This window comes from Ictalurus furcatus, chromosome 15, assembly GCF_023375685.1.
Source record: "Ictalurus furcatus strain D&B chromosome 15, Billie_1.0, whole genome shotgun sequence".
Lineage (NCBI taxonomy): Eukaryota > Metazoa > Chordata > Actinopteri > Siluriformes > Ictaluridae > Ictalurus > Ictalurus furcatus.
In genome coordinates this window covers 12,305,575-12,328,140 of record NC_071269.1, presented here as the reverse complement: position 1 = coordinate 12,328,140, position 22,566 = coordinate 12,305,575, and the positions used below count along the sequence as shown (strand labels likewise).

Genomic DNA, 22,566 nt, shown 5'->3' with positions numbered 1-22,566 from the left:
ACTCACATTCTCACACAGATTCACACATGTTCTTGGGCAATGGGAGGAAACAAGAGAACCTGGAGGATGTCCACATGGATGCAGGGAGAACACATGATACTCCATACAGACAGAAACCTGAGCTCAGGATCAAAATGTGAAAAGTTTAATGTGGGTATATCCTGCAATACGAATCAGACAGAAATAAACAGAAAAAAGTTTGAAAAGAGCCAAGATAAAGCAGTCCTATCTGTGGGGACACTCTTCGTCTGATCTAAACAAGGCAGTGTGTGACATTATGAGGAATCAATTAAAACAGATTTCAGGAAGAATATTATGAGGATCCAAATAAATCTGGATGCAGCAATAAAGGCAGAGTGGTAACATTATAAGAGAATCTTTATATCACTTTCAGCAAGGGAGATTTAACTTTTCAAATGATCCTTTTTTTTCTATAGTGACTTTGTTAGTTGGGTTAATGAAGGAACATGTGTAAAACATAACACTTAATGTCTTGTTTATTATTAATTAGAATTTTTTGCCATCTGTATTTTGTATTGAGGGCATAGAACCATGCTCTTAATTGTATTACCAAATTACACAGAATTATGAGCAGATATGCAATGGTGGATAAATACAGGATTCATAGATAGTCTTACCAAACATTTTTTTTTTTTTTTTTAATCATTGAGGCAGCTGTCTGTCTGATCCCCTCATCTTAATTTCATCCCTTGGGTTCTTTTGTTGTATGAGCAACTATATAGCACCATGAAGAACACCACTAATCCCCTTGCATCCACCAAGCTTGAACAGGATTTGTTCTTGGTTGAAGTAATTAAGAAATTTTATGACATGAATTACAGCTGGGGCAGTAGCTCCTTGTGAGAGTTCAGCCAGCTGATTAAGTTTAGCATGAAGTGACATTAGTGAGGTATCCAAGTGATCCCAGTAGCTTCACGTGACCACTCCACACATCAGGTCAAAGAGATCACTGGGATCAGATCTAAACCACAGCTTTTGTATTATTAGCATGACTCAGATTTTAAACGTGGCTTTTTTGGCAAGTGTTATGGATAGAATAGCTACTGGTGTGAAGTTTATTATATCTGATGACATTTAAAGCCGAACACACAGATCCACAAATGTTACGTATGTTTTATTGGAGTAGGTCTAAAAAAAAAATAAAATAGAAATTAAATTCACAATTATGGAGTGTCACACAGATCGGATGCCAATCGTACTGGGTGTTCAGTAAATGACACAGAAGTCCATCTAAACATTCAAGACAAACACTGATGAAATCTAGATTTAGAGTGTTTATGTCCTAGATGGATTTGCCAAGAATTGTTGCTATTCTAGGAAATCATTGATAGCTAATGTCCTTTTTGAGTTCATTTAATTTGCTGTGTGTGAACTTTTGTGTGTGTGTGAGTGCACGCGTGTGTGTGGAAAACCCTTATCAGTTACATAACTGAAGTGAGAGACAATCAGCAACTTGAGAATGTGACCTACTCACTACCCTCTAGTGGCAATACTGAAAATACAGGGACAAAGCCGTACTAGATTTTTAAGGCACCACTTTCAGAAACCTCATGGCTGTGCTGGTCTTTTCATCACTTTTGTATTCAATTTTATTTGTAGCAAGCTTAATAATAGACAATCACAGAGCAGCTTCACAGAAATCTGGATGCATGTATACAACAGCAAGATTTGCTTATAGGACACTGAAGTTATGTCAGGTTCAATGAGTTCTTGCCTGTCTGCTTAGTACTAAAGTCTGTGATACGTTAATGTTTAAAATGCTTAACTATTAATCAGTTCTGGACAATCACCAGATACTCATGCCATCCAATCCCAAAAAAAATCTCTGCATATCTTTCTCCAAATTTATTGAGACCCACTGGTCTACAAATGTATCATACATGTCAAATGTTATCAATCAGATCCACCTTTCACACATTATCCAGCTGCAGAAGAAAACAAAGTACTAGTTTATCTAGAAGGTCTCCTATAGATGATCTATGACACTGATGGACTAATCAGTTATTTCTCAGTTGACCAAATACATTTCAAGCTATACTTTAAACTGTTCATTCGTTAAATGATCACTGAAAATTCATTAAGCATCTACAAATGACTATCCAAATAAAGTGTAAAATAATGTTACCAAATGCATAATCTGCATATGCATATCCACAACACACTTCCACAAATCTTACTGATGTGCAAAAGAATTTGTACAAATCTTTAAGCATGACAATCTCGGCATTGAAAGCACAAAAAGGCACAGAGTGCTTCATCGGGGGCAAAAGCAGTATCAAATGAGCTAATGCTGACTTACAAAGTCCAGTTAACTCGAGCGCTTAAAGGTAATGAACATACTCCCAGTACAAAAAAAATGCTATAAAATAAAATTTACATCAAACGCCTTTTTGCATATAGCAATATGCATACACAATATATTACAAAGCTATGAAATGAGTATAAAAATGACATTTCATCCGAAGGAAAAAAAAGTAACAAAAGTACCTTCTCACAATGTTAATCTGTCACTTGATTACATGAAGAATCCTGTTGCTTCTTAACAAAACTAAATTGAGAAAGAACGAGAGGCGTTATTCATATAAAAACATTATATTTATATCTATAACCAAATAAGAATTTTTAACCAATTTATAAAACAAACATTTATACTGGGTATCTAGTCTAGCACATTGGTTTAACTGAAAGCACACTCAAGTTCAATTACTTTGAGCAAACAGTGCCACCACATGGCCTCATCAAAAATAACTATACAAATTTTATCTATATGATTTTCAGATTATTGTACATCACAGAAAACCTTAAGTACTTTAATTGCAGTGTATGGGGGTTTTAATTTGTGTGTTAGGAGTTTCTCTTACCTTCCACCGGTTGCCACATTGGTTGCACATCACAAATGTGGTCATGGGTTCATCAGCACTGCGAGTCTGAACCTGTGTATAGTGAGAACGTGTGTTGACAGAGTGCCCAGTCCCAGCAGTCCCAACAAGATGATAAAAACATGTACATGCAGGAGCACACTTCTCCATTAGTGGCAGGGGTCTTACTGCCATCACTGTATCAGGAGATTTGAGGCCTGTGCAGGCCTGCCAAGGGCAGAGAGTGTGAATGTACTTGTCAGTGTGTTCAGTTCTCGAACAATATAATGGGTGAATTTAGGCAGGTGTTGCAAACTCGCTAAAAGCACTGCATATAGACGGGTGCTTTATTTCAAGTTAAGTAAACTGGCTGTATACAAATGAGCAACCGGACAGTTTTGTGACTTTGTTGTTCCTGTAATGTACAGTATGGATGCAATTAAAGCTGACACTCTGCACTCTAATGTCAGTTCATTTCAAATTGAAAATGGCAAAGCCGAATGTTATTACATTCTACACTATATACACTTAAAACTTTAGGCTTTGTTCACACAACAAAGCCAATCCCATTTTATGGCTTACATCTACTTTTTATACCGAGTACACATAACTAATCTGGTTTTGTCTGTTCAGTCTATAGTTTACATATGCTCACATATGTACATTGGCTATTGTACAGAAAACTCCGGTACTGTGCATCCATGTGAAGTGTGTAGCCTAGACATTTTGCTGTGGATTAGAGATGATTACAAATTAAATGTTTTTAAAACTGTTTTCAAATCTTAAGGAATTTAAAAGATTAGAAGATTTACTTTCCTTTAATTTGCACTATATGGGCAAAAGTATGTGGACACCTCACCATCATACCCATATTTGGTTCTTTTGCCACAAAGTTGAAAGCAGGCAGTTGTCTAGAATGTCTCTGTATACTGCAGCATTAAAATTTCCCTTCAATGAAACCAAGAGGCTCAAACATGTGCACATGTGAGGACCTTGAAGAAAATGTTTGATAGGGTTGGAGTGGAAGAACTCAAGTGACCTGCACAGAGCCCTGACCTCAACTCAACTGAACACCTTTGGGATGAACTGGAATGCAGACTGTGTCCCAGGTTTCCTCACCCAAAATCAGAGCCTGACCTCATTAATTTCCTTGTAGCTAGAATTGGCAAATCCCCACAGCCTCACTCAAAATCTGTTGGAAAGCCTTCTCAGAAGTGTGGAGGAGACCAAGTCTGGGATGAGATGTTCAAAAAGTGTGCATGGCCCTGTAGTGTAGATTTCTTACATGACATGGAATCAAACAGCCCAACTCCAAATGGATTTTTGCTTTCATGGTGTTTTCAAGTTTCTTGTAACAACTTACCGACGTCTTCCTGAACTTACTGAATTACTTGAGGATTTTTTTGTGATCAAATAAGACAAGCCAATCAATAAATCAAACAAATATTTGAGCTGCTTGTCTAAACATAGCCTGAAACGTAATTTTTGCATGGTTGTGAATGCTTAAATAGTTATAAAAGCAGCTGTATAATAACTAATATTTATATAGCAAGAGAAAGGTAACAACAAGCAAGGCGGTACGGCACTTTACCTGCGTGTAGGTGCAACTCTTGCCCTTGCACTTTCCACAAACAAACATATCAGTCTCAGTGCCGCCTACTTTAGAGAGCTGGTGCTCCCGGATGGACTCTTTAGTTAGCGCCTTCCTCATCTCTTTCAGCTCGGCACTTGCCATCTCCTGCAAAACACACACACACACACACACACACACACACACACACACATTTCTGGGGGGCAAAATGCAGGAATTTAACATGGTCCCAACCTTGAATAATAAAAGTTGAAGCAATGGTAAGAACAATATGTTTTCAGACATGGTTGTGATAGATCGTACAGATGCAGACAAAAGCACACCTCTGCAGTCATGGTGGCAATGCGTTCAGGGCTTATGGTGCCACAAAGCACATTGCGGCGCAGGTCAGGATTCTTCTGGTCTTTCAGGTTGGAGATGCGGCTCCTCAACCGAGTCTTATACTTTATGTCAGTGGATTTAAATTCTTTGTAGATGCGTAAGTCAGTTAAGAAAGCATGTAGAGATTCTTTCAAGGTTAACCTATATAGAGACAGGTCCCTTCCTGATCTTCAAACCATTATTAAGCCTTCGAGAAAATTATCTTAGCCTACAGTAAGATGTCTATCAGATTACACATTATGAACAAAATGTTTACACAAACATAAGTTATAAACATCTGTTACGATTTCGCTTCTTACTTCATGAAATAGAATACGGAAAATGGCATACAATTAGCAGATGATCCAAACTAAAACCAAAACACAAGAGTAGATGATCCTCAACAAGGGTCAAAATAACCAATTTTGTTTAAATAACACATCTATACATAATGTATTCTCTTCTATCTGATTCATCCAGAAATCTGCCATTTTACCCACAACAACAAATTAGGGTTCCTAGCAGTTACTAGCAGGTTTTCGCTTCTTTGGAGTTTTGAGGGACGCTTGCTTCATTGTCATGGTAATGGTTAATGTCCAGCTCAGATTACGTCAGTGTTTACTGGAAGACCATACCACATTAGTGAGATATTCCACGACCGACAAATGCTGATTAAATATGTTCAGGTCAGTGAAAACTTTTGTGAGATACTGTTAGTAAGCTGAAGTTAGTACACCCCTCACATTTTTGTAAATATTTGATTATATCTTTTCATGTGACAACACTGAAGAAATGACACTTTGCTACAATGTAAAAGTAGTGCATGTACAGCTTGTGTAACAGTGTGAATTTGCTGTCCCCTCAAAATAACTCAACACACAGCCATTAATGTCTAAACCGCTGGCAAAAAAAAACTGAGTACACCCCTAAGTGAAAATGTCCAAATTGGGCCCAAAGTGTCAATATTTTGTGTGGCCACCATTATTTTCCAGCACTGCCTTAACCCTCTTGGGCATGGAGTTCACCAGAGCTTCACAGGTTGCCATTGGAGTCCTCTTCCACTCCTCTATGACGACATCACGGAGCTGGTGGATGTTAGAGACCTTGTGCTCCTCCACCTTCCGTTTGAGGATACCCCACAGATGCTCAATAGGGTTTAGGTCTGGAGACATGCTAGGCCAGTCCATCAACTTCACCCTCAGCTTCTTTAGCAAGGCAGTGATCGTCTTGGAGGTATGCTTGGGGTCATTATCATGCTGGAATACATGCTGGGATCATTCTCTGCTTCAGTATGTCACAGTACATGTTGGCATTCATGGTTCCCTCAATGAACTGTACCTCCCCAGTGCCAGCAGCACTCATGCGGCCCCAGACCATGACACTCCCACCACCATGCTTGTCTTTGTACTCCTCACCTGGTTGCCGTCACACATGCTTGACACCATCTGAACCAAATAAGTTTATCTTGGTCTCATCAGACCATAGGACATGGTTCCAGTAATCCATGTCCTTAGTCTGCTTGTCTTCAGCAAACTGTTTGCAGGCTTTCTTGTGCATCATCTTTAGAAGAGGCTTCCTTCTGGGACGACAGCCATGCAGACCAATTTGATGCAGTGTGTGGCGTATGGTCTGAGCACTGACAGGCTGAACCCCCACCCCTTCAACCTCTGCAGCAATGCTGGCAGCACTCATAAGTCTATTTCCCAAAGACAACCTCTAGATATGATGCTGAGCACGTGCACTCAACTTCTTTGGTCGACCATGGCGAGGCATGTTCTGAGTGGAACCTGTCCTGTTAAACTGCTGTATGGTCTTGGCCACCGTGCTGCAGCTCAGTGTCAGGGTCTTGGCAATCTTCTTATAGCCTAGGCCATCTTTATGTAGAGCAACAATTCTTTTTTTCAGATCCTCAGAGAGTTCTTTGCCATGAGGTGCCATGTTGAACTTCCAGTGACCAGTATGAGGGAGTGTGAGAGCGATGACACCAAATTTAACACACCTGCTCCCCATTCACACCTGAGACCTTGTAACACTAACAAGTCACATGACACCTGGGAGGGAAAATGGCTAATTGGGCCCAATTTGGACATTTTCACTTAGGAGTGTACTCACTTTTGTTGCCAGTGGTTTAGACATTAAATGGCTGTGTGTTTAGTTATTTTGAGGGGACAGCAAATTTACACTGTTACACAAGCTGTACACTCACTATTTTACATTGTGGCAAAGTGTCATTTCTTCAGTTGTTGTCTGAAGAAATGACACAAGAAAAGATATAATCAAATATTTACAAAAATGTGAGGGGTGTACTCACTTTTGTGAGATACTGTATATAACCCCGTTGTCTGATAACAGGAGGGAGGTATTTCACTATGGGAATCCGTTGGGACCTTCCAGGAAGCACCAATAACACCATGTATGTGAGTTGACAGACCATTCATGGCTGTGATGAGGGAGTTCCACCTCCATAACATGTAAGACACTGTTGAAGGTCCCTTCCTTATTCTCAGCATATCGCTCTTATTCATGAAACTGTAAGGAGGGAAGTGTGGTGAGATACCACACTCCCAATATCAGAGAAACAGGTTTACATAAGTAACCTATAGTTCTCTTTCAAACATTAATTTAGTATTTCACTATGGGATATAGACAACTCCTCTATTGCTGATATGCTGTCCGAAGCAGCCCAGTCAACTGACACAGTGATGTGTATAAGTGTACGTACACAGACAAATCTCAACCTGTTCCTCCAAGAATAAATAAACGGGATGTATGAGGGGGAGGAGCATCATGTGAGTGATAATTTTTATTTTATTTTTTTTAAACTCACGCTTAGGCTCGAATGAGCCAATGATGGCTCTGTAATATCCAGCCTATAAAAGTGTTAAGCGATGCCCAATCTCCGCCGTACAAACGTCCTGGACTGAAATACCCTTGAAAAGCGCCCAAGAAGTGGCCATGCCTCTGGTAGAGTGGGCCCTCTGACCCTAAAGAGGTTCAAGTCCCATGCTATTATAACATATGATGGCTTCCACCACCCAACAAGACAGGCTCTGGCAGGAAATAGCTTTACCCCTATGTGAATCAGCCCATGAGATGAAAAGTTGTTTAGTCAGTGCTTTCGTTTTTTCCATATAATGACGTAAAGCACAAACCGGGCACGAGCCTTGAAGCTGCTTCTCCTTCGATGATGAAAAAGGTGGCGGATGAAAAACTAGTAAATCCACCGGTTTGGAGGCGAGAGCATATCGCTCACATTTCGCATAAATGCTTGATTGGTCTTGAGAGTCACTCTCAAAAAATCCAAAAGGGCAGTGCATGCACGAGTTATGTACCAAGAAATCATGAAGTTCACTAACTTGCTTCGTGGTCGTAAGAGCAAGTAACAAAGCTGCTTTCAACGAAAGGAGCTTTAAATTAATAACCTCTAAAGACTCAGAAGGGGGCTGGGAAAGTGCATTCAGGACCACAGACAGATCCCAAGGTGGAATCAGTAGTTTAGAAACGCTGTGCACCTTTCATAAACCTGCATACAAGTGGGTGCTGACCCATTGTATTATTATCAACCTCTACTTGACATGCAGATATTACAGTAAGAACATTAACGGTAGAGAAGCCTTTATCTGCCTTTATCCAAAAGTTCCTGCGGAAAACATAACACATCCGTGACAGAACAAAGGAAAGGAGCAATGAGTCTTTCCGCACACCATTGTTCAAATATACTCCATTTCTGATTGTATGCAGAATGCATTGAAGCCTTTCTTGCGCACTGGATCGTTTCATCCTTGCCGGCAAGCCCGCAATGTTCAAGTTAAGCCTCTCACGTGCCAGGCCCAGAGAGCTACTTTGTCTGCGGCGGGGTGAAAAATCTCCCCCATGCTTGGAGAGAAGATCCCTGCGCGACAGGAGAGGCAAGGGTTGGTCACAAGGAGAGTGCGTTCAGCCACAGGTATGCCAGAGAATCCACACCTACAAGTGTTTACGTGAGCTCAGCTGAACCTCTCACACAACTGGCTCACTACCAGCTTGGGGGGGGGGGCATTGCTGCCAATCTCCAGTTTGCTAAAGATCATGTGGACAAACTAGAAGGCTAATCAAAGAATATTTTGTGAATTGAGACCAAAATAAAAATTTTGGTTTAAATGAGAAGGGTTAAATTTGGAGAAATGAAAACACTGCATTCCAGCATAAGAACCTTATTCCATCTGTGAAACATGGTGGTGGTAGGTTCACATACTTTTGCCACTCAAAGATGTGCAATATTTGATCATCTTCCTCAATAAATAAACGCCCAAGCATAATATTTTTCTCTCATTTGTTTAATTGGGTTCTCTTGATCCACTTTTAGGACTTGTGTGAAAACTTGAAAATTCTAAAAGGGTTCACAAACTTTCAAGAACCACCGTAAGCCGACACTCAGACCCACTATTCGCAGGGGTGGTAGAGTCAATTCGACACATTTGCTGAACACTCTCTGGGCTAATGAGAGCCCGAAAAAGGAAAAGTCAAAAATTCATAGGTTGTGCAAACCTAAGGAATTTTTTGTGTGCCGGGTAAATGCTTATGTGGAAATATGTGTCCTTCGGATCGAGTGTTGTAAACCAATCTTTGGGACGAATTCAGTGAGATAGCACTTTGAGCATGAGCATTTTGAACTTGTACTTTCTGAGGTGTTTGTCGAGGTTCAGCAAATTCAGAATGGGACAGAGACCTCCCCCTCTCTTGGGAATGACAAAGTACGGGGAGTGAAAACCTTGAAGTCTGTCCTCCGGTTGCACTATCCGAATTGCTCTTTTGCTCAATAAAGAGGTTATTTGTTCCTCTAAAGTTTGAGCGGACTCCCCTTCTGCTGTTGACATTAGCACACTGTTGAAAAGTGGTGGTTTTACAGCAAATTGCAGACGATAACCTTGGCTTAACATGGATAAAACCCACGGTAGAAAACTGCATTGGGATTGGGATCCCGTGAGACCCAACGCAAATCTCACGGGAGCAGGCGGTTTTACCTTTGCTGCGGGTGGGAGTGGGCGGTCAAAAAATATAGCGCGGGTCTGGGGATTTGCCACGAAACATGAATGGAGTCAACAAATTAAGTTGAGAAGAAAATTAAAGCAGCTATTTACTTCACAAAAACAAAGCAAGGCAAGTCCAACATTTAGAAACAATTTTCAGTTGTTACTGAAACAAATGGAAAAGATTTGAACTTTATAAAGCTGCTATAAATGTGCAAAAGTATTTGTTTACAACGGGTACAAATCTGGCACCTCTGGGTTGAGGCAACAAATCTGGCACCTCTGGGTTGATACCTGCTCTGTTCTCCAGGGTGCATCCTGCGTTTCAGCACCAAAGCCAGTCGATGCTGAAATAGTGGAATATCTCAGCACCTGACTCTCGGACAACCCAGATTCAGACAGTGTGCTTGAATGGTGGAAGTTCAACAGAGAGCGCTTTCCTGCGCTCTCAAAACTTGCAGGTTTCATTTTGAGTATCCTTGCATCTAGTGCACCGTCAGAGAAGACATTTAGTGGGTGTGTAGTGGATGTTGGAAGAGAGACGCACAAGCCTGGGACCGCAGTCAATCAGTAACATTCTCTTCCTCCATAGCAATCTGGAGTAGATTAGGCCAAGTGATTCCTAATTTCATTCATTCATTAAGTAGCCTACGTTTAATGTTTTATAGTATTATTTATTTTATTTTTGCTATATGTTAATTAGCTACATAAACACCTGATATCTAAGATTTTTATTTCCTATTTATTTTATTTTTTATTTAATATTTATTTATTTTATAAGCAATTCAATTAAATATTGCGCCTTGTTGGGTTACCTGAGTTTAACTATTATTGTTAGGTGTGTGTGTTTGTTGTTACGCATACGTTTAAATATGTTTTTAGGCTCCGCTAGTTGTGATGTTTTAAAAGTTGATAAGAGTTCTATAAGGCTAATAAAAATTGGCCCAATGTGTTTGTCATGTGTGGTGCTTTACTTGTGCTTTTTTACTTATGGTCAGTTTAATTAATTAGACATAAATTCATGTCTGTTAATCTGAATGTTTAGCATAATATCTACAAGCTGTGACAATGTTTGCAGGTGCGGTTGGGAGTGGAACACACGTTGCGGGAACGGGCGGTAATGGTCAGAAATTCAGAGGGAGCGGGATTAAGAAAACAGTCCCGCATAGGGCTCTAACCCACGGGTATACTGTGCATGTGGCCAACTCTCCTCTTGAGCAGCGAATGGACCGCTGCAGCAGGTGCTCACTGATGGCGCATGGCGTCAACTAGTGGCGGAGCTGAGGATTGCAGCTCTGATTTGGGTAATTTTGTTATTGACAGTTTTTATTTTCAAACATTGCTGACTGCCCACTACTAGGAGAGGGTGAGAAACTGGGCCAAGCTGGCTGACGAGCCCTAGTAGTGCATTTACGTGGGAGGCAAGACTGGAAAACCTCACCCTCCTATCTCCCCAGATCACATTGTTGCCGAGGCTGTTAAGCACTCAGCACGCCCTGGCAGTGAAGCTGAGGCAGAAGAAAACACTGCCCTGCGGTTAGAGTGGAGATGATGAGGCACCGACAACTCAACCAGATGGGGATTTGACATCCCCAAGTCCTCCATATTGTGGACATCCAGCCTCTAAAACCCTTTAACATGAACTCTGTGTGAAAAGGGTTTATCCCAGAAATGAGTCATCTCTGAAATGCACGTGGGGACTGCAGGAATGAGCTGCTTGATGGCCGGGGCACGCAACGGCAGTCTCCTGCCATCATAAAGATCTCTCTCCACTCCCTGATCCACCTGTTGTGACGGCCAAATCAATAGAGAGTCTTTCCACTGCCCTCCAGCACATTTCAATAAGGTCGAGCTTCTCACTGAACTGGGGAGGAGGACCTGTCGCTCAACGCGCTGCCTTGCTGAGAGATATTCAGGGGAGGATCGCATCATCTTCGTCCTCCTCTAACAGACGAGCAATAGCCTTGTCGTCATCCTCCTCCTCGCCTTCACCAGTTAAGGTGTTCAATCTGAAGAGGGGAGGTAGCTCAGGGGAGACCTTGTCCATTAATTCGCCCCAACTGCATGACACAGGGGGCTGTTTTGAAAACTTCTCCATGGGCGAAGGAGAAAGGCAGGGGTCTCCCTTTTAAGTGGCCATGACTCGCACTCTTCTCTCAAACACCTTGACGGGAAGAGTGTACAGTGGGGACAACACTCGGGGCTCATGAGTGCCGCCTGAGCATGTTTCATCCTCAGGCATGCGATGCACAGGAGATGGGTATCCTTGCCCAAAATCATAGAGTCATATGCGCATGGATGCGAGGCTTTCACTTTCGCTCCTCCGCCTGCAGAACTAGTGGTCACCATAATGCAAGAGACAACCTAAACTTACCACAACGTGCCACTTAGGAAAGAAACAGATACCTTTAACAGTTATGGGAGAGAATTTGCCATAAAACATTAATTCTCTTAAATTATACCAAGCGAATAAAAAGGGTATTCACCGAAACAGTGAATAAACCTGCTCGCAAAAACGATCATGTTCAGTGATGTACCTTGACAGCTCATACATGAATTGTTAAACAACTATTTAAGTGGGTCTTGCTGAGGATAGCTTCCAGTATGATCTTCATGGGAAAGAGAAAAAGAATAAGGCGCCTTATATGTTAGGGAGGCAGGACTCCATCACGGCCGTGATTGGTCTGTCAACTGATAGACGTGGTGTTATTGGTGCTTCCGGTATTGGTCACACCTAAGGTGTTTCCCATAGTGAGATACCGAACAAACGTTTGAAAGAAAACAATGCCAACAGATGCCGACAGGGTTAACACACTGACCCGACAAAACTCAACAAATGTGTGTCGCCATTGGTCAGCGTCTGTCGGTGCAGTGTGAACCAGGCTTTACAGAGCAAGGTATCCTATAGCCTCAAGCAATTCTATCTAGCTTGGCTTAGTTCTAAGACAAAAGCTCCAAAATACGCTTTTGAGAAACAGAAGGATATAATCTTCAATCTCTGCTGCCAAAGCTTCACAATCTGCTCCAATTGTTTTGAAGTCATCTGTGAAAAGAGCAAATAAGTTATACTAAGAGAGCTACCACTTAAAACAAGTAAAGACTAAAATGATCTTGCCAACATATGATAAATTACAAGAAGAAATCCCACTGAAATACAAATACAATTGAGACTGCAGATCCTTTTGATAACGTTTTGTAGTTTAAGAGCAATTCTCTTAAAACATCCAATTACAAAATACTTCTAAATAATTTAAATATTGCCCTGTGTCTACAGTTTTATAGAACAGGGGTTCTCAAACCTGTTTCTGGAGTACCCCCATCCAACACATTTTAATATTTCCGGCTCCAAACACACTTGATGGAACTTGAGATAATTATCAGGCCTAAACTGGAATGCGCTGTGTGTTAAGGCAAACAGTGTTAACAAACTTGAGTCAGAATCAATGTGAAACAGATACGTTTGGTTCATTTGCTTCTTGGTTTGGTTTCACACCACAGAAGAAAATGACAAGGGAAAAATATTTCACTGAAGGGCATTTATGTCCAAAATACACACAAAACTTTTAATTGGTCAGAAATATGGCAAAAGAAAAACAAACCTTTACCAAGTGTGCGTAGACATCACAAAAATTTGACTATGCAGGCACAGACCCGAAAGTAAAAAATAAATAAATAAATAAAAATAAATAAATAAATAAATAAATAAATAAATCCCACACCACAGTTGTTTTGGTCTGCAGCAGAGTGCAATGTGCTCACCTAAGGAACTGCATCAAGGAGGAACACACACCAGGGTTTAATACAAAGGGCCTAAACACTGCATATGTGAAGGCACCCTAAGACAAGAGGAAATTTACAAGGCAGGGGTACCCAAGGTCCAGGACTGAGAACCAAGATCATCTTCTATGTGTAAAAAATATTGATCTAATGAAAATGTTAATAATAATAATTACCAGTAAATAAACAATTACTATAAAATACTGACCTTGGCACAACAGTGGTGATTTGACTTACCGTCCACCTGCAGGGCTGAGACAAGCAGCTCTCTGCATTTATTGCGTACACTGTCAGTGGTTACTGGAGGAGGGGGAAACGAGGTCATCTTAGGGGTTGTGGGAGTCGTAGGGGTGGTGGGAGTCTTTGGCGTCTCTGGTTTCTTACTGAAAAAACAAAACAAAAAAAAAAAATACTCATTCATATGGTTTTGTTTAGTCATCAAAATATTGGCATCCTTCAGGCAAATTAACAAAAATTGTAAAAATGAAAGTGTTGGTATTGGCCAAGTCTACTGTTTTCACTGTACATTGAAGACATTTGGGATTGAGATCAAAAGACTAATATGAAAAGTGAAATTCTGATCTGTCATTTTGCTTGAACACAACCATTTATATTTCAAGTGATCAAAAACATTGCTTGGTGGTTGCCCAGGTGTGCCTTATTAAAGTGATTGTTTAAAGAATTAATAGCTCTGAATGTCTACATTTGGCTTGAGCCCTAGGTTTCACTTGTGAAAACTGCATTTGTTGTTTAAAGGATAAACCAACATGAAGAGCAGAGAGTTGTCTATGGGAGAAAAGCAAGCCATTTTGAAGCTGAGAAAAGAGGGAAAGTCTATCAGTGCCATTGCATAAGCATAGCCAATACGACATTTTGGAATGTCCTGAAAAAGAAAGAAACCACTGACATGCTAACAACCAGACATGAAACACGTTGGCCAAGGAAATCAACAGAGGTTGATGACAAACATTGAGAGCTGTGAAGAAAATCCCAAAAACAACAGTTATTGAAATCACCAACAACCTTCACAGGGCAGGGGTAAAGGCATCACAATCAACCATTCAAAGAAGACTTCAAGTGCAGAAATATAAAGGCCATACCACAAGATGCAAACCACTCATGAGCAGTAAGAATTGGAAAGCCAGATTGGAATTCAGCAAGAAATACAGAGATGAGCCACAAATGTTCTGGAACCAAGATTAACTTCTACCAAAGTGATGGAAAGGCCAACGTGTGGAGAAATAATGGATCTGCTCATGATGCAAAACATAGAAGCTCATCAGTCAAGCATGGTGGAGTAGTGTTATGGCTTGGGCGTTCATGGCTGCTAATCTTTATTGATGATGTAACTCATGATGGTAGCAGCAGAATTAATTCAGAAGTATACAGAACAGTTTACAGCTGTCTTCCAATTTACAGAGAAATGCATCCAATCTAATTGGGAGGAATTGCATCATGCAGCAAGACAATGACCCCAAAAGCACTGACAACAACAAATTACTTCAGCAGAAGGAAAGAGTGGAAGATTTTAGACTGGCTAAGTCAATCACCAGACCTTAACCCAATTGAGCACGCATTTCATGTCCTGAAGAGAGGCCCCCCCAAAAAAAAAAAAAAAAAAAAAAATGAAAGAAGCTACAGTGCAAGCCTGGAAAAATACAAAAGAAAAATGCTGGTGAGATCAGTGGGTCACTGGCTTGATCCAGTTATTGCAACAAGAGATATGCAATCAAATATTAAGTGTTATTTATTTTAAGACGATCTGTTCCTATACTTTTGCTCACCTAAAAATAGTGTATTCTCCCACCAAAGGTGCCATATTTTCAGTTGTTTAACACATCTAGATGTAAATTTCAGGAAATGAAAATTGAAATTCTTATCTATTGTCTCACCCATCTTTTGATCTCAAACTCAAATGTCTTCAATTAGCAGCAAAAACAATACAACCTGCCTTGCTGTTCCAATATGAGGGGCCTGTAATACCTAGGTGCCTCTACCAGTAGATGGATCTTTAACCACGATAAGGACCCCATGTCATACCAGAAATGGCTGAGAACACAATCAACATTTTAGCATGGCTATCTCAATCTCTGGAATTGAACCCTTACAAATTTTTGTGGCCTAAATTCTACATATGCAAACCTAAGAATATAAAGGAGACTGTAATACATGGATGCATAATGATCCAAGATCCATCTACAAGTGTTCTTTAGGCTTGTTAAACATTACAGGGTGTGGCAGAGGCAAGGAAAATATTCAGAAACTTGTCTGCACTGAGCTAATATTTTCTGCCAGGATTTCTATTCTTAACACACAAATACACACCTGAAGTCACTGGATCCAGGACTGTCTTTCGATGAAGATGACTGAAGGGGTGGTATTCCCTTTTTCTTCTCCTCTGACTTACCCTCAGAACCATCTATAAAAAGGTAGGAAGGGTCAATTTATGTCCACTTCTCTCTGCACCACTTATGAAACATTACAGTCTAGAGTATCCTCATAATCAGAATTATTTACCTATAAAGCAGCCATTACCACCTATGTCATCTGAACATACATTAGACAATAAATCCTAAAGAAATGTTTCAGTAAAACAAATGACCCTGGCTGAAAACAGTAACATGATTTCATAAACAGTCAGAGAAATTTTATATAATATATATATATATATATATATATATATATATAAAAAAAAAAAAAAAAAAAAAAAAAAACACTGTACCAAGTAGTTTCTTCCAGGTCTTGATGAGAGACTTGGCCAGAGTCTGTACCTCCTCGTCTGAACTCTGCTTCCTCACAGCATTCACAGACATCCCAATCCGGGTGGACTGGACACATTGTGTAAAAAATACACAGAGTTAGAGAGTCAAACATTTGGTCTTTGAGTAAGAATGTATTTTGTTGATTACACTGAAAAGAAACAGTACTGGCACTAATAACGATGGGTAAATGAAAATATGGGTTTAAAAAAAAAAAAAAAAGTGTGGTTAACTAGCTTAATCTCACACTGACAATGAGAAGTCTAACCCTTAATTGAAGTGTATTTATTCTATGAAAATAAAAATTAAAAACCCTTATCAAAAATATATTTAACAAAACCATGTCACTATTACTGCACACTACTGAATTTTGCACTTCTCTTATCACATACCATGAGATTGGAGAATATAGTGCAAGGAATCTGAGACCACTCCTCAATACAGAATCTCTACAGATACTACAGGATCCTAGGTCCTCTCTTGTGGACTCCTCTATGCCACTTCAGATCCCCCCACAGATTTTTAATGGGGGTTTGATCAGGAGACTGGGATGGTCATGTCAAAAGCTTCACTCTGTATTCATTGAACTTTTTTGTGTGAATTTGGATATTGTTTTAGTTGTAACTTGGTGGCAGACAAATATTTATTTAAAATCTCTTTTTACTCCACATCCACCTTATGTGTTACCAAAAAGCTCCCACTAAGTTCAAGTGTAAACAAAAAAAATATTTATGCTACCAGAACTGTACTTAAAAATACAACATTAATAGTCATGTCACAGAAGAAATTAAGTCAGCAGACATTTGAACTATATATACACACACACTAAAAAAAATACAATGTATTTAGTCATTTCTGTGCAGACGGTTACCAAAACAGACATGCTCGTATACTGATCACTAAGGTAAAAGGTCCACCTAGCCTTTACTGGATATTTATATAAAAAGCCAAAATTTCCAGTACACATAACTAAGGCCCAAACATTTCCCACATTTCTAGAAAATTTCTATAAAAAAACTTGGTACAAATGAAAAGAAAGACCCCTGATCACAGCATCATGTGGGTATGCTGTAGTCTTACAATTCCCTTTTACTGGAACTACGAGGCCCAAACTTGTTCCATCATGACAATGCCACTGTACATAGAGTGCGGTGCATAAAGACATGGTTTGCCAAGGTTGGTGCACAAGAACTTGAGTGGCCTGCACAGAGACCTGACCTCATCCCCACTGAATACTTATGCGATGAACCTGAACGCTCACTGTGCCCCAGACTCTCACGCGACATCAGCACTTGACTCACTAATGCTCTTGTGGCTGAATATCCAAATCCCCACAGCCACACTCCAAAATCTAGTGGAAAACATTCCCAGAAGATTAGAGGCTGTTATAACTGCAAAATGGAGTAAATCCAGAATGGGATGTTCAGTCACATAGGTGTGATGGTCAGGTGTCCAAAAACTTTGGCCATATAATGTATACTTTGGAAACTAGTAGTTTGTTTTAAACGGTTAAATAAAGCAGTACTCTGTGCTTGTATGTTTGAGCATTTATATATAATATTTTTTAACATTTTCATGGGTGCCAATAATTCAGGACTAGATTTTGGATTCTATGTATAAAACAATTATACAACTCTAAATATTCAGTATCATGATGAAAAACAGAATGAGAAACAAGAATAATGGCCGCTGCATATGTAATACATACATGGGATGCTGACTAATTCTGTCCTGTCTTGCCCTCACTGTGTAGTTCTTAAGTATTTCCTAGTCCTGAATTAGCACAACAGATTCCAGAAAAGGAAGCTATAACCATTCACACAAATGCCAAAATGGAGCGTTCATAACTGATGACATTATGATCTCCCTGGACAACTCTCAGACCCCCCTTTCAGACATTGCACGCAACCTTGGGGTAACCATGGGATTTCAATTGTCCTTCTCCTCTCATAATACTATACTGACACACTCTTGCCGAATTCTCCTTTACAACATCAGAAGGATTTGTCCATTTCAATCCACACAGGCCATGTGTGGATCCCTGGTCATTTTGTCACTGGACTACTGCAACTCGCTCCTGGCAGGTCTTCCTCTACACGCCATTTAACCTATGTAACTGATCAAGAATGCAGCTGCATTTACAACCTTCCCAAGTTCTCCCACAGCACCCCATTGCAATGCTCACTCCACTGGCTTCCTGGAGCTGCCTTCATCCGATTTAAAACACTGATGCTTGCCTACAAAGCCAAAAATGGACCAGCACCCACCTACCTTAAAAGTACTTATCCATCTCTCAGGGTACAAGGAAGGGATGCATCAACACCCTTCTCAGTTCTGGCACCCAGGTGGTAGAAGGAACTTTCCCAACATGTCCAAACAGCTGAGTCACTGGCTATTAGGGATGTCACAAGAACCGATACTTCGGTACCAAGTCGGTACCAAAATTCTTGAAACCTGACTGTAGTAGTTTTTCTGCAGTAGCATGGGTACCATTGGTAATGCAGGTACCAAGGTTGCGATTCTTCTGGAACTGATGGGGGCAGCAAATACGCGCACGTGTTTTAGTTGGTCCACAAGTGGTAAAGAAGAACGCATACAAGAACACGAGAAATACTACAGAAGATGGCGGCGGCAAGTTTAGCTCCGCCCTGACTCGTTGAGAGGAAAGGTGTTAGGAGTCAAATATGGAAATACTTCACATTCAAGGTGGATGATGACAAACATATAATTGATGCTCTGAAGCAGTGTGCAACCGATGCTATCGTTCACTTCAAACAAAGCGAGGAAACACCTAGAATTTGGCGAAGGACCTGAAAGACAGGCCCTATATTATGTTTGTTTGAGGCAGCTGGCATTGTGGCCATGAAACCAGCTAACGTTATGCTCCATGTAATGTTTGCAATAGCCAGTTATTTGTTAACGACATTAACGCATTGCAGTGTTATAAACTACCTCCTAATGGGCCACCATGCATCGCCATCCAGCCTGTGTCCTGTCAGCAAAATGTAGCCTAAATGTCACAAATAATTATTGAAACGTTAATGATTTTAATAAATCTTTTTGGCCTATCATCATATCAGTGAACTTAAACTAATGCTTGCATTCAGAGTATAAGGGGTGGGTGGGTGTGAGTGTTCAGGCATGCACTTTAGCACTTGTAGCCTCTACAAGTTTACAAGTTAATAAAATGAACACTATTAGTCATTGTCAGGCAGTGTTTGACAACTAAACTATCCCCCTCTCACTCTCTCGCTTTTTGCCAGTATCAGCCGGAGGAGGATTTCATCCAGGAGAGTTTTTAATTGTATTTTTTTTTTTTTTTCAAAACATATACAACACACCATGGTATCGACTTTGGTATCGAGTATCATGTACTTTTAGTGGTACCGACTACTAGATTTCTGGTATAGGGACATCCCTACTGGCTATCTTCAAATGATGACTACAGACCTACTTCTTCATGAAGTACTTAAATTAATCTGTGACCTAAAGAACCAGTATAAGGATGTATTTATTGACAGAAACTTCAAAGAACTTCTGTAAATCACTCTGGATAAGGGCATCTGCCAAATGCCATAAATGGAATTGGAAATGTTATCTGACCGCAACCTTCAGAATGTTAAAGGCTGCAATCTAACTGGCTATTTACACTTCTACATATATGTGCTTTCCTACAGGAAAATAAACTTTGAAAGACAGCAACACAAAAATTTTTGGAGCAAGATAGTCACTGTATTTAAAATAAATAATAAAATCACAGAAACCTTACTTTTAAGTTTTTCAAGAGTTTTGTGTGAAACACTCAGTAAATGAGACACTCTCGCGTGTTTGTAAACAGGCTGTGGATTGCCATCACAATCAAGCTGCTTCTTCTTGCAAAAGTAAGCAGTCCTTGGTCACATTTATTGATGAAATATACTAAATACTCTAGCGAAGGTCTGGCTTGTGCACCTAGAAAAGAGGAAATGGTGCATACATAGCCTGTTTGTGTTAAGGGTACCCCTTGTGAAGAATTTTGATATGGCTAAACATGAGTGAGTTGCAACTACAAACCCAATTCCGAAAAAGTTGGGACAGTATGGTAAGTGCAAAAAAGCAAACAGAGTCATTTGAAAACTCAATTCACCCTGTACTATATTGAAAACACATTATTAACACATTATTTGATGTTTTACTTTGTGAATGTAATTTTTTTTTAAAAAATACACATTAATTTAAAATCTGATGACTGAAACACACTCCAAAAAAGTTGGGACAGTCTACTGTTTACCACTGTGTAACATTACCTTTTCTTTTAATAACACTTAAGCGTTTGGGCACTGAAGAAATTTCCCCCCATTCATCCATCATGCATTTCTTCAGCTGCGCAACTGTATAGGGCCTTCATTACCTTATTGTTCACTTCATAATGCGCCACAGATTCTCAATCACAGACAGGTCAGGACTGCAGGCAGGCCATGCTAGCACCAGCAATCTTTACTTACACAACCATGCGCTTGTAATCCGGGCAGAATGTTGTTTGGCGTTGTCCTGCTCTGGATGGCAGCATATGTTGCTCCAGATGTGTACATATCTTTCTGCATTAATGGTGCTCTCACAGATGTGCGTTACCCATACCATGGGCAGTGACACACCAAAACACCCCCATTCCATGACAGATGCCAGCTTTTGGACTTGACGCTGATAACAACAGCTTGGAAGGTCTTTTTCCTCTTTGACCCAGAGAACACAGCAGCTGTTTTGTCCAAAAACTATTTGAAATGTTGACTCATCTGACCACAAAACATAATTCCACTGTGCTACAGTCCATCTCAGATGAGACTGAGCCCAGAGAAGTCGGCAGTGCTGACGTGTTGATGTATGACTTCTGCTTTGCAACCTTAACTTGCATCTGTGGATGCAGCAGCGAATGGTGTTAACTGACAAAGGTTTACCAAAGTATTACCGAGCCCATGTCAGGATATCCATTACAGACTCATGACGGTTTAAGATAATGACGTCTGAGGGATCGGAGGTCACGTGCATTCAGAAGTGGTTTTCGGCCTTGCCCTTTACATACTGAGATTTGACCGGATTCCTTGAATCTTTTAATTATATCGTGCACTGTAGAATGTGAAATGCCTAAAATCCTACCAATTTGTCTTTGGGGAATGTTGTCCTCAACGTGTTTGATTATTCACTGACGCACCTGTTGGCAGACTGGCGAGCCTCAACCCATCCTTTCTCTTGAAGGACTAGGCCTTTTGGGAGGCTCCTTGTATACTACAATTACCTCACCTCTTTCAAATCACCTTCTTATCTCAACTTGTCACGTGACCATTAGTCCTAAATTGCCCTTGTCCCAAATTTTTTAGAACCTGTTACATTTCAAGTAAACGTTTACCTTCAAAAAACAGTTGCAGTTGATTAGGTAAAGCTTCAAATACTTTGTCTTTATATTTTTTTGTTTAAATACAAGTCAAAGTACATTTACAAATCACTCCTCTTTGTTTTTACTAGCATTGTCCATACTGTTCCAACTTTTTCAGAATTGGGGTTGTATATGAATATAAGTAACTTTTGAAGGTGACTGGCTTACCTGCAGGGTCTCTAGTGACATCTTCATGTTCTTCAGTTCCCTTAAAAGGTCCATAGCGCCATCCTAAGGTTAAAACAAAAGATCAGAAATTGACATTTTTGGAGATTTGTTTTTAACAACTGTACAAACAACAATCTCTGGCTTCCAGAAATGACCTCAATCTACTATCTACTTCCGGTCACGCAGCGAGCGTTGCCGCCCCCAAAAAGTAAAGCACTAATTGAGATACAATTTGTAAATCATTACGGCAAGTCCAGTAGGCCTATATCTAGGAAATTAAACACTGGATAAAACTGTTGAAAAAAAAAAAGAGGGCTCCTGTTTAGTCTAAATTAGTTAATTTAGGGTTTAGCCTATTTGAAGTAGAAAGTGTAATGGTCGCAGTGAAGTAGTAAACGCAGTTTTGCTCTGGAAGCAGCGGAGTGCAAAGAGAAAATTTGAGAAGAACTATTTGCCAGCTCATCAGCTCCAACGGGACGAGCTGCTCAATACACACAGCACTATAATACAAATGTAAACAATATGGAGCAAATGTTAATGTCGAAGGCCTAACAGGCGTCCTAATAAAAGATTAACAAGGTTTTTTTTCACCAACATGCTGACAAATTGACGC

The 22,566-nt window shown here is 40.1% G+C and overlaps 1 protein-coding gene across 1 annotated transcript in view; it reads right to left on the bottom strand.

The window, feature by feature from the left end:
• Positions 1–1,116: 1,116 nt before the first annotated feature.
• Positions 1,117–22,566, bottom strand: part of tcea2 (transcription elongation factor A (SII), 2) — a 22,199-nt gene continuing 749 nt past the window's right edge. Inside the window, exons 2-10 of the mRNA XM_053644467.1 lie at positions 21,954–22,016; positions 16,339–16,444; positions 15,942–16,035; positions 13,854–13,999; positions 12,826–12,882; positions 4,794–4,948; positions 4,471–4,617; positions 2,883–2,954; positions 1,117–2,569 (exon numbers count right to left, since the gene is read on the bottom strand). Of these exons, the coding sequence (XP_053500442.1) occupies positions 2,561–2,569; positions 2,883–2,954; positions 4,471–4,617; positions 4,794–4,948; positions 12,826–12,882; positions 13,854–13,999; positions 15,942–16,035; positions 16,339–16,444; positions 21,954–22,016 (849 nt within the window). The 3' untranslated portion in view covers positions 1,117–2,560. The remainder of the gene's footprint in view (positions 2,570–2,882; positions 2,955–4,470; positions 4,618–4,793; positions 4,949–12,825; positions 12,883–13,853; positions 14,000–15,941; positions 16,036–16,338; positions 16,445–21,953; positions 22,017–22,566) is intronic.